The following is a 19,955-nucleotide window of genomic DNA, read 5'->3' as shown; positions in this document are numbered from 1 at the left end:
GCTCCAAAGGTCTATACCATAAAGCAGGAAAAGACAGGAACTGCTTTTAAAGGAATGCTCTGGAAAAAGGTGGATTCTCTGGCTTCAGTGTCTGGGCAGAGCCAACACGGCAACCTCAAGGCCTGTACTGGAGCCCTGCAGGGGCCAGAGGCCAGCCATGAAGGGCATGTCTGCAGGCAAGCACGGGCATCCCTGGGCACGCCAGCCCCATCTCCCAACTACACTGGCTACTGGGGGCAAGGGCTGTCCCATGGCTGAGCTCAGGCACTCCAGCTGATATGGAAGGCATGAGAAAACATGCATCAAGCCATGTATCAGAGCACGGTCTGCCCAGAGGGTGTTCCCATGTATGGGAAACCAGGAGAGAAGTTTCTGGGCTGAAACAAAGGATAACCATCTTAAATCTATTCATCGCTCTGCGTGTGCGCCTGAGCATGTGTGCACGTATGGGCTTATGTCAGAGACAAAAACAAAGGCTGTGTGTGTATATGTACACCCCTCACTTTTGCCTAAGACATCCCCACGTATTTTTTTTCTCTAGACTGGTATTCCATGAATTGCAATAAACACCCTAAAAATTCTAAGCAGCTCATTATACTCCACTGTCTCCTTTTATGGCTCCAAGCCAGAATATAATGATGAGTCTTAACTTGTTAAGGACAACTAATTTTTTGTTCCTGGCTGTCTCAGGGGCTTCTCTCTTACTCACTCTCACTTTACTTCACTGTTGACATGTTTCTGTTAACTGGATGTCATCTGCCTGCCTTGATTTTATGCACAAGCAGTGGGATGCATTTTTCTGTGCAACAATTCTGCTTTGAGTTGCATTAGATTTGTCATTATTCTCTCATTTTCCCCTTGCACTTGTAACATTTCATCTATTCCTGCCTTATTTTTTGAGCCACGGTGCACCCACATTATGGTTTATACATGATCTTGCTCCCTTTGAAGCCGGCAGATTTCAGAGCCAGCCCTCGTCAGGAGAAGTGCCTGCTACCAATTTAGCAGGCTGAGGGCCCCGAGCTCCAACAACTCAATCTAAAGGGGGTCACAGGGTGGCACAAGCGAGTGTCAGCAAGTGCTGTTTAATTGCCAATCTAGGCTTCTCCATGGTGTTTAAAGTATAATGACCCATCACTTAATTCTGAGAAGTCCTGGCCCTGCTGCTGAATGGAATGAATATCAAAGGCTGTGCTAGAACAGGGCAAGGAGCCTACATTTCCTATAACTGCCATAAGTATAATAGACCTCTACTTCTGTCGTCCCATTACCACAATAATGTATTTAATTTGCTGTGTACTCTTTTTAACTAGATACCTTTCATAAAGCCTATCTAGGGAATATAGCCTTCCCCCTCCCACATCTCCCCCCTCCCTCAAATGACTAGCCTCTCTAATAATAATTAAACTAAATCAAGCTCTACTTTGCCTCACACCATGCCAGCCAGTCTTTTATAGATATTAAAAAAGATTCAGTGGAGGGAGGGGACTATTGTTTAAATTTGCAGCTCTCTCCCCAACCCAGGATTTTTTCTCCCCCATGCTGGGTCTACTAATTTTAAGTTGATTTTCCAGTTGTCTATTTGCTGAAACAACACGGTAAAATTTTAACCTTTTTCTTTTACTCTACTTATCTAAAACACACAACACCCTATTTCCCTCCCTATTCACTCAGGAGCTCTAGTTACAGGTTTCCATTTCTCAATGAGGTGTGTTTCTCCTCAACCGCCCCCCCAATCTTCTCCTCCTTAAATCTTCTATACACCAACCACCACATATTAAACTGCAGAGATGGAGAGGAAGGGACAGAGCAGGGAAGAGACATGGAACCTTGCTATGTAATGCATGCTAATTTAATTATGTGCCATCATCAAAATGGATTAGCTGTTTCAGCCCATCAGGAAAGTCTAAAATTCCACCGATTTAATTAACCAGGCTGAAAATCAGATGAACAGAGAATAAAACTATCATTAGGAGCAATTAGTGATTACTTAAACATAGTGCTGCCAACCAGTTTGTAAATAAAACTAGCAGCCCCTGGAAAATTAGATGGAATTAATTGGAGGTAGGGAGGGGGAGAAATATATACTTCTAAAGCTTTAGAGGGTCAGGCAGGCCCTTTTATGTTGACTATCAGTGTTTGCAGCTTTGGCAGGGGGAAAACATAGCGCAATAACCTTCCTCCCAACTCTGCTTGAAGAGCAGCCCTCCTGCCTCCAGAGACTCCTCTCTTGCACACAGAGCATGGCTCTGGGTGATAGCCACTGAGAAAGCAAAAGGTATCACAACTTCCCCTCCTGCTTTGTCAACATCTCATTCTCCCTGCTTTTTCACCTGGTTTGGCTTTAAAGACAGCTTCCAGCCCGCCACCTCTCCCTCAAAAACAAGCTGTTAAAGCCCAATGACAGCACTAGGACACCCTCTTCTCCTCTAACGGGAAGGTACCCCTCATCCTCTTCTTCTCCACCCCACCAAAGAACTAAGGATGACTGTTTAACTGAAGTGCTTTCAGAAACACACTTCCTAGATGAAATGCCCTCCTCTAGAGAGGGCGGCAGGAGGAGTTACAGTTGCTCTCGATTCAGGACCTCAGTATTTGAACTCACCTTGACATGGAAGCATTGACGGTCAGAGCTGTTGGGTAAGGGTGGCGGAAACCCCCCGTCGTGATTGGGTACACTGGCTGACCTTGCCTGGCAAAAAGGAAGGGAAAGAGAATGAGAGAAAGAAGAAAAGGTGGGTTTTTTTTAAATTTTTTTAAAAAAAAAAAAAACAACCACACAACAAAAAACTTCTCTGCGCACAGTAAGCTTTATTCTCATTTGATCAGAACAAAAATCTTGGGGATTGTACAGCAAGGATCAAAGGAAAGAAACACAGAACAATTTGAATGCCATAAATCTGATAGGAATGGCTAATTAAATTTTATAACCTCTGCTTATGTCAATAGAGACCCTCTCCCCAAGCTGAAACTAGGTGTTTTGTTGTAATAATTAAAGGCGAAGTCTCGCTTGCTTTAATGGAGCCATCACACTAATTGAGGGCTACACATCCAAAGGAAAACAATAATGAATGTAAATTTATACCAAAATAAAGTACAGTGAATCAAAGGACTTCAGTTGCGCTTTGGGCCTCTTTCGGTATTTAGATCTCGGTGAGAAAACATTAAATTAACAGAGCTTAATTTGTAGCCTTTTGTCAGATTAACAAGTGTTGACAAGAGTTACCGGGGGAGAGTCCCCAAGAAGTATTGTGGGTAACCAATAGACAATCACACCTCATTACAATAATTAAAAAATACAGCAACATGCAAAACAGCATCCTCATGAAAGACACACAACTTTTTCTGATTGAGGTTTGTCTGTGCTGGCTAGTTCTTTTCATCTGTCCTTCAAATACATCATCTGACGGGGCAGGGTGCTTTCTTGGGGGCTCCTATGCAGGAGACATGCGGGCCAGTTGAGGACAGATGGGTTGGGAAGCTGATGGTGCAGCACAAGTGGCAAAATGAGAGCCTTGGATTACTTCTGCAAAGTTGGCCGTGCCACATTCATTCAGCAAAAGCAAATATGATGGTACCACCTCTCAACAAAAACTACTTGGAGAAGCTGTAAGAGCTGTGGGTAGACAAGCACACCATGGGTGGTGACTTGTTATACATCGGTGGTGATGACAGTCTTCCTGTGACAGAGGTGGCCACTAACACTTGCCTGGTGAAACTGGCCACACGTGAGCAACATTTATGTGGTCTGCCAGCCCTGACATGAGGTTTGAGGAGGACAAACCTGTGTCTTCACACATAAACACGTAAGGCTCTGAGACAGAGGTGAGCAATGAGACACAGGTCAACAACAAGAAATTTCTTCCCTGCACTCCCACGTCTTTAATATCACTAACATTTGGCACTAGCCGGGTATGTCTGCTTTAAACGCTGAGCCTGCTACTGTGCAAACCTGAGCTAAGCAGTTTCACCAGAGGAACATGAGATGACTGTACTGCAGCTAGGCCCTGCAAGCAAGAAAGAAGAAGAAAAGGAGCTGGCATACATTCTACAAGTGTTCAGGGTGTCCTATGTAAATAGTAAATCACCACAAATGAGGAGGATTTTAAGATTTCAGGAAGCAATACTATGGGTCTTTTTCTTCTGCTCATGCTGTGCTCTTCTGGAGAAACAGCCTTCTGCAGAGAGCCAATGGACATGCTTCATCCTCAGTGTGGGAGAGCCTCTACCTAAGCTAGTTGCAAGACTACCCTATGTGAAGGAGGGCAGCCTGCAAAGTGGCCAGAAGTGGGATGCCGTGGCCAAGGTCTGATCTCCAGCTCTCCTGTATCCACACATCTGTGCTTGAAGAAAGGCCCCCAAAGCCTTTGATACCAGTCCTCCTCCTTCCCTGAGATGTGAGGGTGTGTGGGTAGCCCCTGCTCTGCCCTGCTCTCCTACACGGTGTGAGCTCCACTTCCTTATGGAGGAGAAACAGGGATTTTAGCACAGCTGGCCAAACAACCTCGAGAAGGAACAAACTATTTCTAGCTTGGGGCAATTTATTTCTGAAGAAATATGATCTCCCCAGAACTGATGAGGCCTGTTATGTGAGAAAAATAACGTAATAGTCTTGATTTATAATGCAATACAAATGTGTTTTATAAGTATTTAAATCAAATATACTGCACAAAAGGCCTAGGCAGTGTTTAAGTGCATTAGAAACCCATTGTAGAGATGGCAACTTAAGGAAATAAAGAAAATAAGGACTCAATTAGTGGAGGGAACCTCATACCCAAGAAGGCTCTGCAAGTGGGATATGAGGAGCTGAAAAGAAAACAAAACCCCAAACTAACTTTCCACAGCTTTTTTCTTAGCCAGTTTTAGAGTAAACTAATTCCTCTTTCTTGTTTGCAAGAAAATTCCATTCCTCAGATGCCAACTACACAGCCACGTCTCCACTAGGAATGCTGCTCATTGGCCGATGTAAAGCTCTACTGTTTCACAAGGAAAACTAGAGGGACTTCAGGGGGGAAGGCAAATGAAATTTAAACTTGAACATTTATAGTGGGAATCCATGAGAACCACCCTGAAAGCTAAACCTGAGAAAATCCCACATGGTGCAGTGTAAGGGCATTAACAAGACATGGATGTTTCTGCAGGAGGGTTTGAGAACGCATGCTTCATGAGCCATCAGCTGGCAGAGATGACATTGCAAACCTGTGTCCAACTGGTCCTGTTTGCTTAAGACTACATGACCTGGCATACGTTATAATTAATCTTCATGAGGTGGGTAAATTCATAACCACTCAGTGAAGTGGCAGCTGGCAAACAGATTTATCTCAATGCACAAACACACACACATGCACGTAAGCGATCTGTAACATAAATTTTACACATCAAAAAAGAAAAAGGGAATGAAAAAAAATGGAACTCCTTACTGTGGTACTAACCATCCTAGCGGATGGGGGATTTGTCCTACAGTGCCCGGTGATAACGGATAATAAGGAGATATATCTGGAGGATGTGGAGGCCTTGGAATTCCTATGGAAAAGAAACATCAAGCAGTGTTAGTACTGAGACGTGGAAATAAATAAAATAAGGAAAAGTCAAATATGTTTCTAAATTGCTATCTATTCATTCTTATTATAATACTTATGGCTTCATTTCAGGTTTCCAAAGGCTGTTTCACAGTCTTATTTCATAAAGTGAGCCTTCTGGTATCTTGTTCAATGAGATTCAACCAGAAAAACTGATCTTATTCACTTCCTCAGTCACGTCTCCAATTAATTACTTTGTTATTTAGGATGAGAATTTAGGCGTTTCAGCTATGGTTTTGGTGTGACACTGTGCTAGGTACTGTCTTAAACACTCACCAGAAAGATGGTTCCTGTATTAACTTCATGATTACTTTAGCTCAAAGTCAGCAATAGAGCACAAGCCCTGCCCATATGTTGACTGAGTGCTCAAGAGCATGGGCATTATTCCAAAGTAACCGCGAAAACGAGTTACAAAGTCATTATAATGGCAAATGATGTTTGCTTTTGAGCAGACCTAGGCAACCTTTGCCAAAACCTAAGCCCCTGGAAATACTTGATAAAACATGGGCCAGATGCTGAAGGTGTGCAGGGGAGGACAGAGAGCCCATCCATCCTCACTGAAGTTCTTACTGAGAGAGTAGAAACCAGCTCCAGACACAAGCCTTAAGAGCAAGTAGGAACTGCTCAGAGGAGTATGGGTTACAAGACTGGGCCTTTCAATTAACAAGCCAGAGCACAATTACCCAGCAGAAGCCAAATTAAAACAGAGAGCATTAGAAGGAAGGGTACTGTATTCATGGCTAAAAACTATTTTTTTCAGTCACTTGGGAAGCTTTTAATCTCTAAATTAAATCTCCTTGTGTGACATTTTCATGCAGACATTGCTTTTTCTCCATTACAAAACCCAAACAGATTAACTGGGCTTTAACCATCCGGCGAGCTATTTGCACACTTGAAAGACTGTTCACAGAAGAAAAGTAAACAGTCTACAGACGTTAATCATATGTTTTACGATAACCATTTAAAAGCTATTCCCTGTACTACCATTATTTAAATGAGAAGTTGACTATGCCATTCACTTGCAATACCCAGGGATAGCGAGATGGATTCCTTTTAAAGCCATGCGAAGTTAGCATTAAGCACAATTAGAAGGGGGCCCCAGTTGAAGCGTAGGGAGTGAAAACCAGTTAATGCACCGCCTCATTCACGGGCTGGAGTTTAGATAAATTATCTGCACACACTGGGGCTGACACAGACTGAATGCTTTGTCAAAAATTCAGTTTCTGATGTACTTTCCTATTAACTAGTTGGGATTCGGATTAACAAAAACAAAACCACTGTCACTAGGAATTCAACGCAGCCCGAAGAAATACTGACGCTGACTTCTCTGGACCCTCAGGTTAAACAGGGAGTCTTAGAAAGTTAGAATAACATGTAAATTCTACTCTGTAACACCAATAAATCTAGTCAGGGTTTTACACGGTGCTCTGTATTCAAGAAGGCTGCCCTTCAGGCTGAACTGAGACTTAGGCAGACTTACACTGGGGAAAAAGAGTTGCAAGAGTAGAGCTGGAGTTAAGTAGCTCGAGTGGATGAAAATTCAACATTATAGGAGACAAATGGCTGAACTCCTGACACAGAAACAATGGGATTTGGGGAAGTAAAAGAGATTCATGTTGAAACTGGTCATGATCCACCACCTTTAAAATTCCAGCTGCAATTTTGTAAGTGCAGATCACAGAACGTACATGTTTAATACTATGGGTCATGCATGCAAACCAAGCACCCAGTAGATTGAACTACCAAGTGGGGTATCATGCTTGCAAAGAAACACATTCACAAATGACCCCACACATGCAACTCTGCTGTCACCCTGTAGAAGCTTTAAGAACATTCACCCAGTAGGTTTCCTTCTGAAGCCTAATTGGCTTAAAAAGAAACTATTTTGTCTGGGTTCTTGCATGTGCTTGACATTTTACATGCCCCCTCTGGTGCTCCAGCATGCAAAATCCTTCCCCCCGCACTCCTTCCCTCTAACATGAAAAATGGAAAGATCCACCTGCGCACTCCCAAAAAATCCCTAAACTATTTCCCACCTACCTGTTTTGGGATCTACGTCGGCTGGTAAGTGTGGAGGAGGGTTTCCCGGTGTGAAGTGCTCATTGCTGTACGTGATAAGCGGCGTAAGAGGGTGTACATGGTGCGGGTGCTGCACAACTGGCACTTTGTTAGACTGTCAAGAGAAAAAGGTCGATGGCATTAGAGGAGCGCTGGGTACTCCCACTGCAGCACAAGGCAAGACATACACAAATCTGAGTATCCAAGATTTCAACACAACTTTTCCAGATGCCTTCTCGGTGTCACCCCTGCAGTTTTCCCACCCTCTTGCTTAAAACCTCCTCACACGCTTTTCCCTACTCTTGAGTTTCCTTAATGTTTTTGACCCGTCGTGCTCCCGTATGGAGCAACAGCAATTCTTCCAAATTTCTCCTTTTAATTTTGCAGTCTTGTGCTTCACCTCCACGCAGGCAGACTCCTCAGTGAGGGGCTGACAGAGCCCCCCACTTAATTAGCACAAGACCCAAACGCTCACTGACCTGCAGGTCCTTCCCCTTCCCCTTCCTGTCCTCACTTTCAGTTCTGCATTTTACTGCTCATTGCAAATACTCCAGATAAAAAGCGTTTGTAGTGCAAGACTATTCCCTTTATCAGCAAGCATTTGGCTGATGAGCGATCACCTGCATTTTTTATATATATACATATTAGAAGAGCTGATTAATTATCAATTCATCAGACAATGCTAATAAATGGAAGCTGGATACTGATGAATTAGGCTACTGAAATATTCAGCTATATAAATAATGGCAAAACTACAGATAAAGCCATTGAAATTAACATTCTGGTGGGGTGAATAACCACACAGATATCATGAGGTTTTCTCTGTCACATTCCTAGTTTGTGGGGGAGAGGAATTCTTTTTCTTAAAGAAATAAAAAAAAGAAAGGAGTGAATGAATGAAACGAAAAGGCAGGCTGAACTGTAACTTACCCTTACAAGATCACAAAGAAAAAATTAAGCTGAAACAAGCGAACTGCTGGACCATTTACTGCGAGTAATCCAATTGCAAAAAACCCTATTCCCCATAGAGGATTTTCACTAAAATCCTACAACAGGGACATTTAACCAGATTAGGTACCAGCAAAGATAAAGAGGCTGGTATTAGATGATGAATGGATTAGAGTCAGGTTTCATTTTAGAATGTGTCTTCATTTCCTTTTATTACTTTAAGTAAGGAACAACTTGCATTAACATCAAGTAAAAGGAATCACATTAAAATGAAGTAGTGATACGACGGTGGCCCCCGATAGCGCCGCTGCCGCTCAAGGTCTGCCAGTGCCCTCCTGCTCACCCTCCTGCCCAAGGACAGCTCTGAACCCACCACTCACTCCCCAGCACCCCCAAACATGCACCCTTGCCATGCTCCTTTACACAAGTTACGATCTGATCTCAGTCTGAACGCCCTAAGCTTCCCTTAAAAGCATTTCAGAAGTAATTCAGTTATTCTCCAGGAATGAGTTTCTAAGACTGGGGAGGAAGGAAGAGGGGAGATGGACTGAGAGCTAGGAGGAAAAGAAACATCAGTCTTCCCCGAATAAACAGGAAGCCCCTCCATGGTGCTTTGGTCAAGCAAAGCTTCACCTTCAGCTCTTGCAGCCTCCTCCACCCCAGAAGGCTCCCCCAGCCCCAGCTGTATGTAGCTATTTGACTCACCCCTTTGAAAACCTGCAGACAAACAGTGTGCATCCAAAAGAAGCAAGCTGAAGAGCGGTGCTTATGCTTCCCACAACTTTTACCATGTTCATCCCTTTTTACAGCCCCTTACATGGAACGATTTCCCTCTAACACCACACACATGGCACAGGAGAGTCCCACATCAAGTGGCCACCAAGCAGGACACAGCGTGGTTGCAAAAGCCAGCCCTATGAATTACAGCATGTTGTGTTGCTCAGGTTGTATGTCAGGTCTTCTGACAGCTGTTCAACCAAGGACAACTTTTGGCCGCACAGATCCATAATGGTTTCATATCAGAGGAGCTATGGGGACTTAGCTCCTTAACTCAAAAAGACAAAGGAGACGCTCTAACCCCAAATCTCTTCTTTTCCAAGTGAACCAACCAAAGCAGTCCAAAAGTAACTGAAAGGTTTGGCAAGGGCTTCACGTAACAAACTGCAGTACACCCCATGCAAACTAGCAGGCAGCTACTCAACAACACATGACTTTACAAGCAAAATGGCCAGTTGACCTGGTTCACAAAAAAAACCCCAATAATTCCCAATAGGAGGGATTTTTGCTGGCCTAGAATTGTGTGAGCTCTTGTTGTCAGGTAACCTACAGTGTGGCTGGTAGCTGCTACAGCCCTGTGCTCTCCCAGGTCTACCTTCCCATCACTGCAAAACTCCTCGCCCACATCCTGACAGACACTGAGGGCTGTCTTCCACAGAGGGCTTATTTTCATAGAAACTGGACCTGGTTAGTTAAATAAGTGAGTGACAGAATAACATTAAAGGGTCACACTTAAACCGACAAACAAGAAACAACAGGAGAAGAAAGCTGGACTTACATGCCTGTATCACTAAAGCCAGATATACCACAGGGGGCTACATGTAGACTGTAGGAAATTACCACCCACTGCTTGGAAATACCAAGACCCCCACAATATCTCCAGAAAATGGTGCAAAATTATTCTGTATTTTACTTAACCTTTTCAGAGAAAAATAAAAAGCAAAAGGGGAAAAAAAACCTCACCAACAACCAAGAGTTTGAGCCTTATGCCTGCAAACGTTTCCCCAGGTAAGTCATTTTTATTTGGGTGACTGCCCTGCAATCAAACAATTCATATAAAGGTACTGGATGTGAGGGTAGGATACTTTTTTAGCCACTGTGATGATGCTGCAGCAGAGGCGTGGGGAGAAAGTACCAGGGGAAAAGGGGAAATGCTCAAATATACGCTCTCTGGGACAGAGGAGTGTGAACCACTGTCCCTGCAAATCACTATCCAGGTCTAGGTTTGTATTGTGTTTTGCAGTTTATCACACACTGGGAAAAGGGACCGTAATACTGCTTTTAATAGCACATACAATTTGCAAGCCAAGCTAATCATGCCTAATATGCTAAATAAGCTGGTCTTTAAAAACAGCATTCCTGAAGTTAACTAAGCTTCCTTGGAAAAGAGGAAAAGAAAGGAAGAGCTGGGAAAGAGCAGGATTAATCCTGCACATGCATCTTCCTTTGAAGCCAATAAGAGCTTTGCCTGAGTAACAAGTGTGGTCCTAACCCCATCCACTGGCAATGAAAGGTAAACCACAGAAGCTATCAATAGGGAACACCTATTAGGTGACCTCAGCCTTCCCCCTGCACAAGGCCCTTCCCCAACATACATTTTGCGAGTACTTTATCAAGGGTAGTTTTAAGCTAAAAGCCATTGTGAGATGAAGGAATTTCTCTGGCAACTTGAAGAACTCCATTTATGGCTACGTCAGGCACGGAAATGGGAGCTGCAATGGAACGCACAGATTAGCATCAGGGCATGTGGTAAGAGGATGGGAACAAGTGGAGATTTCTGGAGAGAAATCCCAGCACCTACAAAGTACCAAGTCATCTGCTGATAAATCATTCCTCTCCACTGAAAGCTGGGGTCTCATATGCTGGGTTAGAGGGCACAGTAAAGAACTGCAAGAAAACAACAGAAGTTTGCTTTTCTTGATAACCGCTGCCTGAAGCAAACCAGAGGAAATTGTCCCCATAGGGACTCAACTACTAAATCTCTCTATATGAATTTGAAATGCTTCTGGGAGTGCTTTAACACAGATGACTTTAAACAATAATGGAGCCCTGGAATGAAGACGAAAAAAAACCCCGAACACCACCAAACCCACAACAAATGCTGGATTGATATATTTTTGAGAGGGATACTGAGATCCAGTTAGCCCAAGTTCTGATAAGTGCCTTTAGGAAACAAAAAGACCTACCTGATCTTCAGATTTAAACTGCAGGGGACTGTGTGTATAAATTGCTGTGTATTAGTCTTTGTTGCATAGTAAGGACATTTCATTAACAGGATGAAAGATACTTCTGTGTGTGTACAGCCCAATTTAATACACCCCACTGATGAATACTCCCCATTTACTGAAGAAGTTAATACATACTGTATAAATCAATAGTTCCTAAGTCTCTGGAAGCAACATAAGACTTGTACGAGATGAAACACTGTACTGTGCACACACAAAGAGAAACCAAGCTTTAAATAGGAAGAGTTGTTACTGCAATTTCTGTTTGCAAATCCGCAGCTTGTTTGGCTTAGGTATTAAAAATAAGGTATCAAAATCAGAGAAAGACATGCCAGAGAGGCCAGAGGATTTGTCTTCGCTGGAGTAATGTGTTTAGTTAAAAGCAGGTCTGCAATAACGCCACCCAGGCTGAAAGGAAACCATCATGCCATTGCAGCATTGTAGCGGCCAAAGCCTTCAGCCTCGGGCTGCAGGAGACTCTGCTCCAATGGATCTCTGGCCCAGCAGCCAAAGGCAGGACAGGGGATGCTCCTGCCCCAGCAACGCTGTGGGTACAGCCAGGAAGGGACCCCCTTCCCCAACCTGGGTGGCCTTTTTTAAGTGTCCTTAAGTTCTGTTTGTTAGGCTGTCCAGTGGGCACCCCCCGCTTACCCCCAAGCAGGACCATGGCATGGGATGGGGAATGCAGCATGGGAGGGACTGATCAGGCACCTGCACTCTGGAACCCTGAGTCCCCTCCCCTTCCTCCACTACTAGTAATGGAGGAGGAATGAGAGCTGGCCATTCACCTTAAAACCTATTAATCAACAGCCACTGAAAACAAATGGAGCTAGAGCTCCGCCTGTCTTCTTTTGCCATGTCCTCCTCTTCCCAGTTTCCCCTTTGCTTTCCCTTTCTGCTGAAGAAAGATGGGCCCTGAAAGTGCCTTTATGCTCCTAATACAATAAAACAAAAGCAGCACAGAGAGGGTTTGTCAGCCTTTTCCCCTCCTCCAGGGTGGATGCAGAAGGTCGACAGTGGTGTTGAATTAGCAGACCCTCCTGGAGTTGCTCCCTGGGCTTAGCAAAGGGTACCATTCAATACCAGTTCACATTAAAAACCAGGTTTATAACTTGTCGCCCTGTATTTTCCAGATGGTGCTATTGCAGTTACGCTGACTGTGGCCAGTGAAATGCTAACAGATGTTCCTGAGCTGCTCTGCAGCTCCAAAGATGCTCATAAGAGGAATTTCTTTTTTACTAAAGGTTGATCTCTCCTTGGTTCACCCTAGGAATGACATCCCCCCCCCCCCCCCCCCCCCCCATATCAGAAAACTAAGTTACAAGGAAAGGCGTATCACAAAATATTACTGCAAATACTAGAATATTCTTCCATTTCCAACCAGAGTCACTACTACCCGAAGCTGAGCACCCACCAGTAAGCATCACTCTTGCCCCGGAGGGATGCACCCACATCAGCAGCCGCTCTGGGTGGCACCCCAAACTTCAATAAAGGAAACTGCAAGCCATTTGGGTTAACTGAAAAGCTAAAGACAACCAAACCCACCAGCTATACGTAACTCAGTCCTCATCTCCTTCCCAAGCATAAAAATTCAATGTCAGTGATGAAGCATTCCTGAAAAATAAACCAGACTGCATTTTACCCAGCTCTGCTCAGCTAAGTGGAGTCACAGTTTATTTTCTTAAGGATGCTTTCACACCTGACTAAGCATTCCCTCCTGAAAACTACTTCCCCTAGCTGATACAGTGGCCTGAGCCCTTTCACAGTTTAATGTAGCTGATTTCTGCCTAAGGTCCTGCCCTAAGCTAACTGCCCATTGTAACGGGAGACAAGGCCTCCATTGATAATCACAACTCACCCTGCTAAAAAAAAAGGCTCATTTTCTTCCTTCACACAAATGATGACAGGAGCACTGACAACCATGCGCTGGGACAATACCCCCCCTAGACAGAGCTTGACAAAAAAACCCAAACCCTGCTGCCCTCCCCTTAATAAATAATAGAAGGGGGGGAACAGGACACTGTTGCTTCCTTCTGCTTCTTCTTCCTCCCTCCCTGACCACTTCCCAGGCCAGTAAGTACCTACCCTGCTCCTGCAAGAACTTCTGGCTTTCCAAAAGAACTCCGGGCTCTATTAAGTCTCTCAGACAAAACAACAAAATCAGCTTCCTGGCTTTAAGTGCCCAGCAATTCATTCAAGAAAAGAATCGTTTTCTTTCCTCCCCCCCCTACCTTTAACTATGATGAAGTGCCCCCTGCATACTGGAGCACTAAGCCACTGTGCTTGACATTTTCGGCATCCTTCCTGTCAGGGAGCGAAGATGCTGAGGGGAGGGGGTGGGAAAGCGAGGATTTAAGATGTTCAGGAAATTTCCACTTAATTTCGCCAAAAGGCAATTATGTGAAATGATCTGGTGACAATTAGCATACGCCAAATTCTCCAGTGTAAAAGGGAAAGACCGGGGGTTTCAGCTGTCTAATTACTGCCTGTTAGTTCTCATGCAGGAGAATTAAAACCACTAGTAGTAAAACATTATTATTAAGCAGTGCTCACACTTTGCTTTCACAGCTCTTACCGCTGGGCTATTGGGTTCTTTTAAGTAAAAATAATAAACTTGGGGGTTTAAATACAAGTAAAGTGCTGCATTCTTGGACCATGCAGTGTGACTCTAATGTCAGTGCAGACCCAGACAAGCACCTGCTACACAGCTCTGTATTTTGAGATCCTTCAGCAACACCTGGAATTATATTAGGCCAGTTAGATTTTACCTTACCCATTCTCCTAATGTTTTACTGACAAAGAGAAAGCTCTCTGCTGCATCTGCTCTGCCTGACCTTGGCATACAAATCTGGACAGCTACCCCAGCCTATAGCCCAGAAAGTGTGGCCTCCACATACCCAGCCAATACAATACGATTTCTGTACCTCAAAATCAGAGATGATTTGATCAACAGGTGGATTACCCGTATCAGAAGGACAGGGTAGAGCTCAGACCCTCCAAGTTTCAAGCATCGAGGTGCCCACATATACTTCTCCCATTACAAAAGGAGAGGCACAGCTTCTTTCCCAACCTTACAAACACTTGGTGCTTTCTTTGCATACGTTAGTTAAATACTAGACAGATACTATCTCTCGCAGAGCAGGCAAGCCTTCGTTCATGTTTAACAAAGCAAAAAGCAGAAAGACTTGGCATGCATTAGACTAAAACTGAAACCCACCGTTTTCTTAAGCAGGATCAGCACAAGATGTGCTGGATACCAAACCACTAAGCAAAGAGACTGGCGAAACCTAAGCAGGTCTTCAAGAAACATTCCTGACCATAAAGGAGCTGAAGAGGGGAGAGATACAGATTGATAATGGAAGCACAAAAATTCGGAAAAGATGGGAAGAAGGGAGAAGTGAATATAAGCAATAGGGTGCTTGTAATTGCCCTGATAGACTTTGTTTGTTAAGTGCTTGTATGAATACCTAGTCATGCAACTTTACTTCCTGCCTAGCACTCTCTAAACCACCACATTCTAAACAGCTTTAATTCTTGCATATAAATCTCTTATTTCAGCACCAGACAGACATATGCTGCGGGAGAAACAGCTCCACCGAATTTCTTAGGATATTTGTGATTTCTGTCTACAATAAAACTTGAACACGAAGCTGCTAAAAAACGGCAAGAAATGCAGAAATAAAATTAAGATGCATGCCCATACCCACTTGGATTTGGCAATTTCAGCAACAACAGCGTTATTAAAAAACTAACATGCATATACATGCCCACAGACAGGCTGCCAAGTTTTCAGTGCAGCTTTTTCAAATGCAGTATTCACAAATTATAGCGGACTTTGCTCAGTACCGATACGCAACGCACGTAGCAAATGTGTATTAAATAGCTTTAACAAATAACAAAGCTCTAAAAGCACGTTTTCGTTTTTTTTCATCTGCTAAAATCATTACACGCCATCACAAAACAACTGAGTGATGAAATTCAGGAAATCCACAGCCAATTATTTCTTGACTAAATTCAACAAAGTTTCCTTAAAAATGTGATGTTAAACACACATCAGTACTGAAACACCTTGCAGATACTCTGGAAGAAAAGAAAGAGGCACATTTATACAGTGCTGCCAGGCCTTTCACCCCAAGTCCCCATAAAAAGAAATTCCTCCAAAGGTAAAATGCTTACAAGATCTCATCCCCCAGCCATGTAAAACCTGTATACGCAACGACATGCAGTGAAAGAAGAAACATCTAAATAACTGTCCTTTTAGATTAATTCATTTTAGATCCATTCTACAGAATTTTATCCCTTGTTTTTATACAAGAAAAGGTAAATAAATCAACTAAGCTACTCAGGCAAAGGTACCAGAGAGCACTCAAGTGATAGAAATCCTCCTCCTGGATTGACTGTCAGCAAGCCTGGCAGAGTTGGAAAAGAAAAGAGCAGAAAACTCAAGACTGCCACAAAACCTCCGGTGAAGATATGTATTTAACCATTTTGGAAAGCATCGCATCTATTTTCTGAGTACAATCAGAGGCAGCCTACGGAATGGGCTGAGGGGTAGGTTTACTTTCTGTAATATATATTAATGAGAGAAAACAAAGTCTCATGGACTTCTGATAACGAACACAGAACCACTGTGTCAAAACACATTATCTCCTATCTCTCGACATTCAGGATTATTTCCCATACTCCTTTATCACTGGGTGAAATAATTTTAATGGAGTGTCCCTAAAATTTTCACCTTTTGCAATACGGCTGAGCTTTATGAAGAATTGAGAGAATTTAAGAGAGCGTCAACCACACACAGGATCTAAAGCACCCAATTAAAAACAACCACATACTATTTTTAATCATTAAAAAAAAGAAAAAGATCTCGTTTTGTGTATGAGTTAAACCAATTCCATCTCCAAACCCCCTTAACTGTCACGTATGTGCCCTGCTACAAACCAACTTTTTCTCCTTCTATAAAAAAAGATATCAACAAACATTTTTACCTTCATGGTTTCAGAGTTAAGGAAATAGCGTACTGAACTGAAGAAAGCTTTGAAGTGGCCCCCTCCGCCCCAAAGGAAAAAAAGGAAAGCAAAGCTAGTGATGTCATGGTCACTGTGTGAATGTATGACTGCGGATGTAACACACAGCTAACAAACGCACGCACACTTCTCCCTGGCTGGTAACCATTGTTCAGCATCCAGAAACCAGCCCCTGGAACCTGCTGCACACCAGGCAACGAAACACACCCCCCATCCCCAAACACACCCCGATCCCACCCTGGATGCATTGGAAAGAAAAAAAACCTGGTTCTCCCCCCCGCTCTTTCCATCAACCAAAACCCAACACCAGGCGGAGGAAGGGCAAAGAGGAGGAGTGCGACAACTCTGCCCCGCTGCACCATTGTGTCGCGACAAACCGGCTGTGCCGCGCGCGCCCCGTCACCGCTGCACAATTAAAGTGCCATCGAAAAGTCCCGCTTCCCCCTGCTGAAAAAGACGCTTACCATGAAATAAATAAATAACAACACCACCGCTAACAAAGGTCACAGCTGGAGATGCTTGCTCGATTTCTCACACCACCCCCCCCCACCCCCCTTCTTTTTTGATTCCACACAGGAGGAAAGAAAAGGAGAGGGAGAGAGGGGGAGAGGGAGAGAAGTCACATCAGAAGTTCAATGGTCAAGATGGAAAGCGCGCACGCAGAAAGTGCTACTCACCCAGCAATTCAGATTGAGATGCCAGCAGCCGAACTGCTGGAAGAGAGAGAACCCAGAGGCAAGCGCTCCTCCTTTACCACTCAAATCTTCCATTCCCACTAAAATTGCATCCCTCGGGTACATAACAGCTTTGTCTTTCCTTCTCTTAACCTCAAAAACTTTTTTCTTTACTGTCTAGATGCCAATTGTGCTGGCTTTGTATTATTTTCCTCGCAGCTTTTCTCTCTTTCCCTGCTCCCCCCCCACACACCCCCCACACACAACCTCCTTTACTTAAAGTACTGGAAAAGCTGTCTTAAAAGATCAAGATGTCTCCAGTTTTTTGGCCTGGTGTTTTCTGAATGCTCAAAATCCACTGACATGTTGGCTGTGAGAAGTGTCTTATTTCTAAATTGTCGGCTGCAGTTATCAAAATTTAGAGAAGCCTCCTGTCTTTTCTCATATAGCACTTTACCATCATCCTTCCAGGGAGTGAGGAAAAGACTTCCCCCCCCCCCACGCAGGTATGTCTGCTCAGAAGAGCTAAAAAGCAGTTACCTTGGAAATCAATGACAATGCTACTACAACCCAGGTTGCACAGGTATTACTAAGTGCAGCGAGCAAACGCCGGCCGGCCGTGAGGGAGCATGATCAGTTAAGTGTAGCGAGCAGTCACTTTATCTGCAAGATTGTCAAATCCCTCAAAACAAATTTCTTAGGGGGAGAGCTGTAAGAAAAGTGTATTTTCTTGTCATAGCACCACTGAGGTGACATTCGGCAGACCTTTACCATTAGCTCTGGTTTCTCTCCCACCCCCCTGCCCCTTTTCCTTTAGTATTTAGTATTTCTGTAAACCACAGACCCCACTGCAAAAGCGATGCAAGAGGAGCTTCAATACTGCCAGCGTTCGGTACCCTGGCTATTGTATTTTCCCAAGCAGGGAAACCTAGAGAGCATCGCTGAACTGAGCAAGGGTGAAGCCTTCTCCCCTGCCTCTTACTCTTGCCTACGAGTGTTGCAAAACACCTACTTCCTAAACCTGAGCCAGGTACCAAGGGCAAACCGCAGCATCCGACTTCGCCAAGAGTCAATCCCTCACCTCTTATTTATCCTTTTCCCTAAAGTTGCAAAGTAGTTACTCTGCACCAGGGGCAAAAGCCGTACAGGGTGTTTTAAGGAGACCATGGTCACCTTCTTCCCCTCCTCACTTTCTAAGGGAGTTTGGTAATGCCGACGGATGCTGCGCGCAGGGAGCACGATCTCCATGTGGGACGGACACTGCTGCAGACAAGGCGCTGAAGGAGACCAGTTGCAACATTTGTCTTCCCCGTGTACATCTGGGTGATCACACCAACGAGCTCACCCCAAAGAAGGAAACAACGGGACTGAATACATCCAGGGGAAAACTGTTTAAATAGGTTGAGTGGTCCCAGGTTTTTAAGTGGTTGTTTAATCTGGGGAGGCTGCACGCCACACAAAACAAACCTAACAAAATGTAAACTGGCACCCAGGACCGCAGGAAGGGGGAAAAACCGGGGCATACGAAGCGACCAGGGGGGGAAATCTGTGCATGTTCTGCCGGCCTGAGCACCGTCCCTCTCCCCGCACCGCTCTGGCCTTCGCGTGCAAAGTGTCAGCCAGCAACCTTTAAGGCCCTTAATACCAAAACAAAACCCCGCGATTTCCCTTTACACGGCAACAACAAAAGCAACGAGGCTCCAGTTTGACAAGTAAAAAGCCCCAACAACACGGCAACTAATTGCCTTCCCTCCCTCTATTCACCGCAGCCACCACACTCCAGCGGCCGCCTTTGTCCCACGTGCGGTTTCCCGCGGCAGCCGCCGGCGCCGGGGCTGCTGACGGACAGTTCCCCACCATTGACCAACAATAACTTCCAAAAGTGCAGCAAATAGGACGGGCAACTGCAAATGAAGGATGGCCCGTTCCCCCCTTCACGACGGGAAAGAGCCCGGAGCTCGCCGGGACCTCCCTATTCCCACCCCCTCCCGCAACAAGCTTCCTGCGGGATGCTTCCCCCCCCACCCCGGCCGCTTTTCCGGAGCCGTCGGGGAGAAGCAGCGCAGACCGGAGCGGGACCGGCGGGCGGGCAACAGGGGGTGGGGGGTTCTGCCCCGCGCCCTCCTTACCATGAGATCGCGATCGCAGAGGGGAGGGAGAGGCCAAGCGGGGCTGCGGCTCCCTGCGCGCATCCCTGCAGCCGCAGGTGCTAAAACAAAGTTGGGTATTTAGGGGGGCAGAGGGGGAAACGGGTGTCTTGGCATTTTCTAAAAAGTTTATAAAGAAAAAAAATGTATCTATGTATCTATATCGATATATGTATACCCCTCTCCTCACTCAGGAAAAATACAAAAATTAGTAGGGAAAACTGCTCTGCTCGCTTAACCTCTGGGAGGAGAAGGACAAACCAAACCCCCCGCACAAATTTCACGCCTATCCAAATTAAAATAGCGCGGCAAGTTCCTACCGAGGCAGGAGCCCGTCAGGGAGACGCAGCGTCCCGTCGCGCTCCCCGCCGCAGCCGCAGGTCCGAGCCCTCCGTAAGTTTTTCCCCCCGCAGCCGCCGGGCATGCAAAAGGGGGCGAGGAAGCGGGCGCGACGCCCCGCACCCGCGGCAGAGCCGCGCAAAGGCAGCGCTTACCATGGACAAGGGCGTTAATCGGGGCG

At 45.0% G+C, this 19,955-nt stretch overlaps 1 protein-coding gene across 35 annotated transcripts in view; it reads right to left on the bottom strand.

Annotated features, from left to right (window-relative positions):
• The window catches only part of TCF7L2 (transcription factor 7 like 2), a 175,675-nt gene that overhangs the window by 17,944 nt on the left and 137,776 nt on the right, over positions 1 to 19,955 (bottom strand). For 28 of the 35 annotated variants that reach the window (XR_008973741.1, XR_008973742.1, XM_057421143.1 and 25 more), the window contains 3 exons: positions 7,620 to 7,752; positions 5,421 to 5,523; positions 2,606 to 2,692 (listed from right to left, as the gene is read on the bottom strand). Coding sequence is in view for 33 of the 35 variants with exons in the window: in XM_057421143.1 (XP_057277126.1) it covers positions 2,606 to 2,692; positions 5,421 to 5,523; positions 7,620 to 7,752 (323 nt within the window). In the remaining 2 variants the exon portion in view is untranslated. Of the gene's footprint in view, positions 1 to 2,605; positions 2,693 to 5,420; positions 5,524 to 7,619; positions 7,753 to 17,291; positions 17,498 to 19,955 lie in introns of those variants that run through there. The other 7 variants (XM_057421127.1, XM_057421137.1, XM_057421151.1 and 4 more) reach the window with 3 other exon arrangements.

This window comes from Pezoporus wallicus, unplaced genomic scaffold (genome assembly GCF_028554395.1).
Source record: "Pezoporus wallicus isolate ANWC-B61680 ecotype Strahan unplaced genomic scaffold, APGP_CSIRO_Pwel_v1 contig_3365, whole genome shotgun sequence".
Taxonomy (NCBI): Eukaryota; Metazoa; Chordata; class Aves; order Psittaciformes; family Psittacidae; genus Pezoporus; species Pezoporus wallicus.
This window is presented reverse-complemented; position numbering and strand designations above follow the sequence as displayed.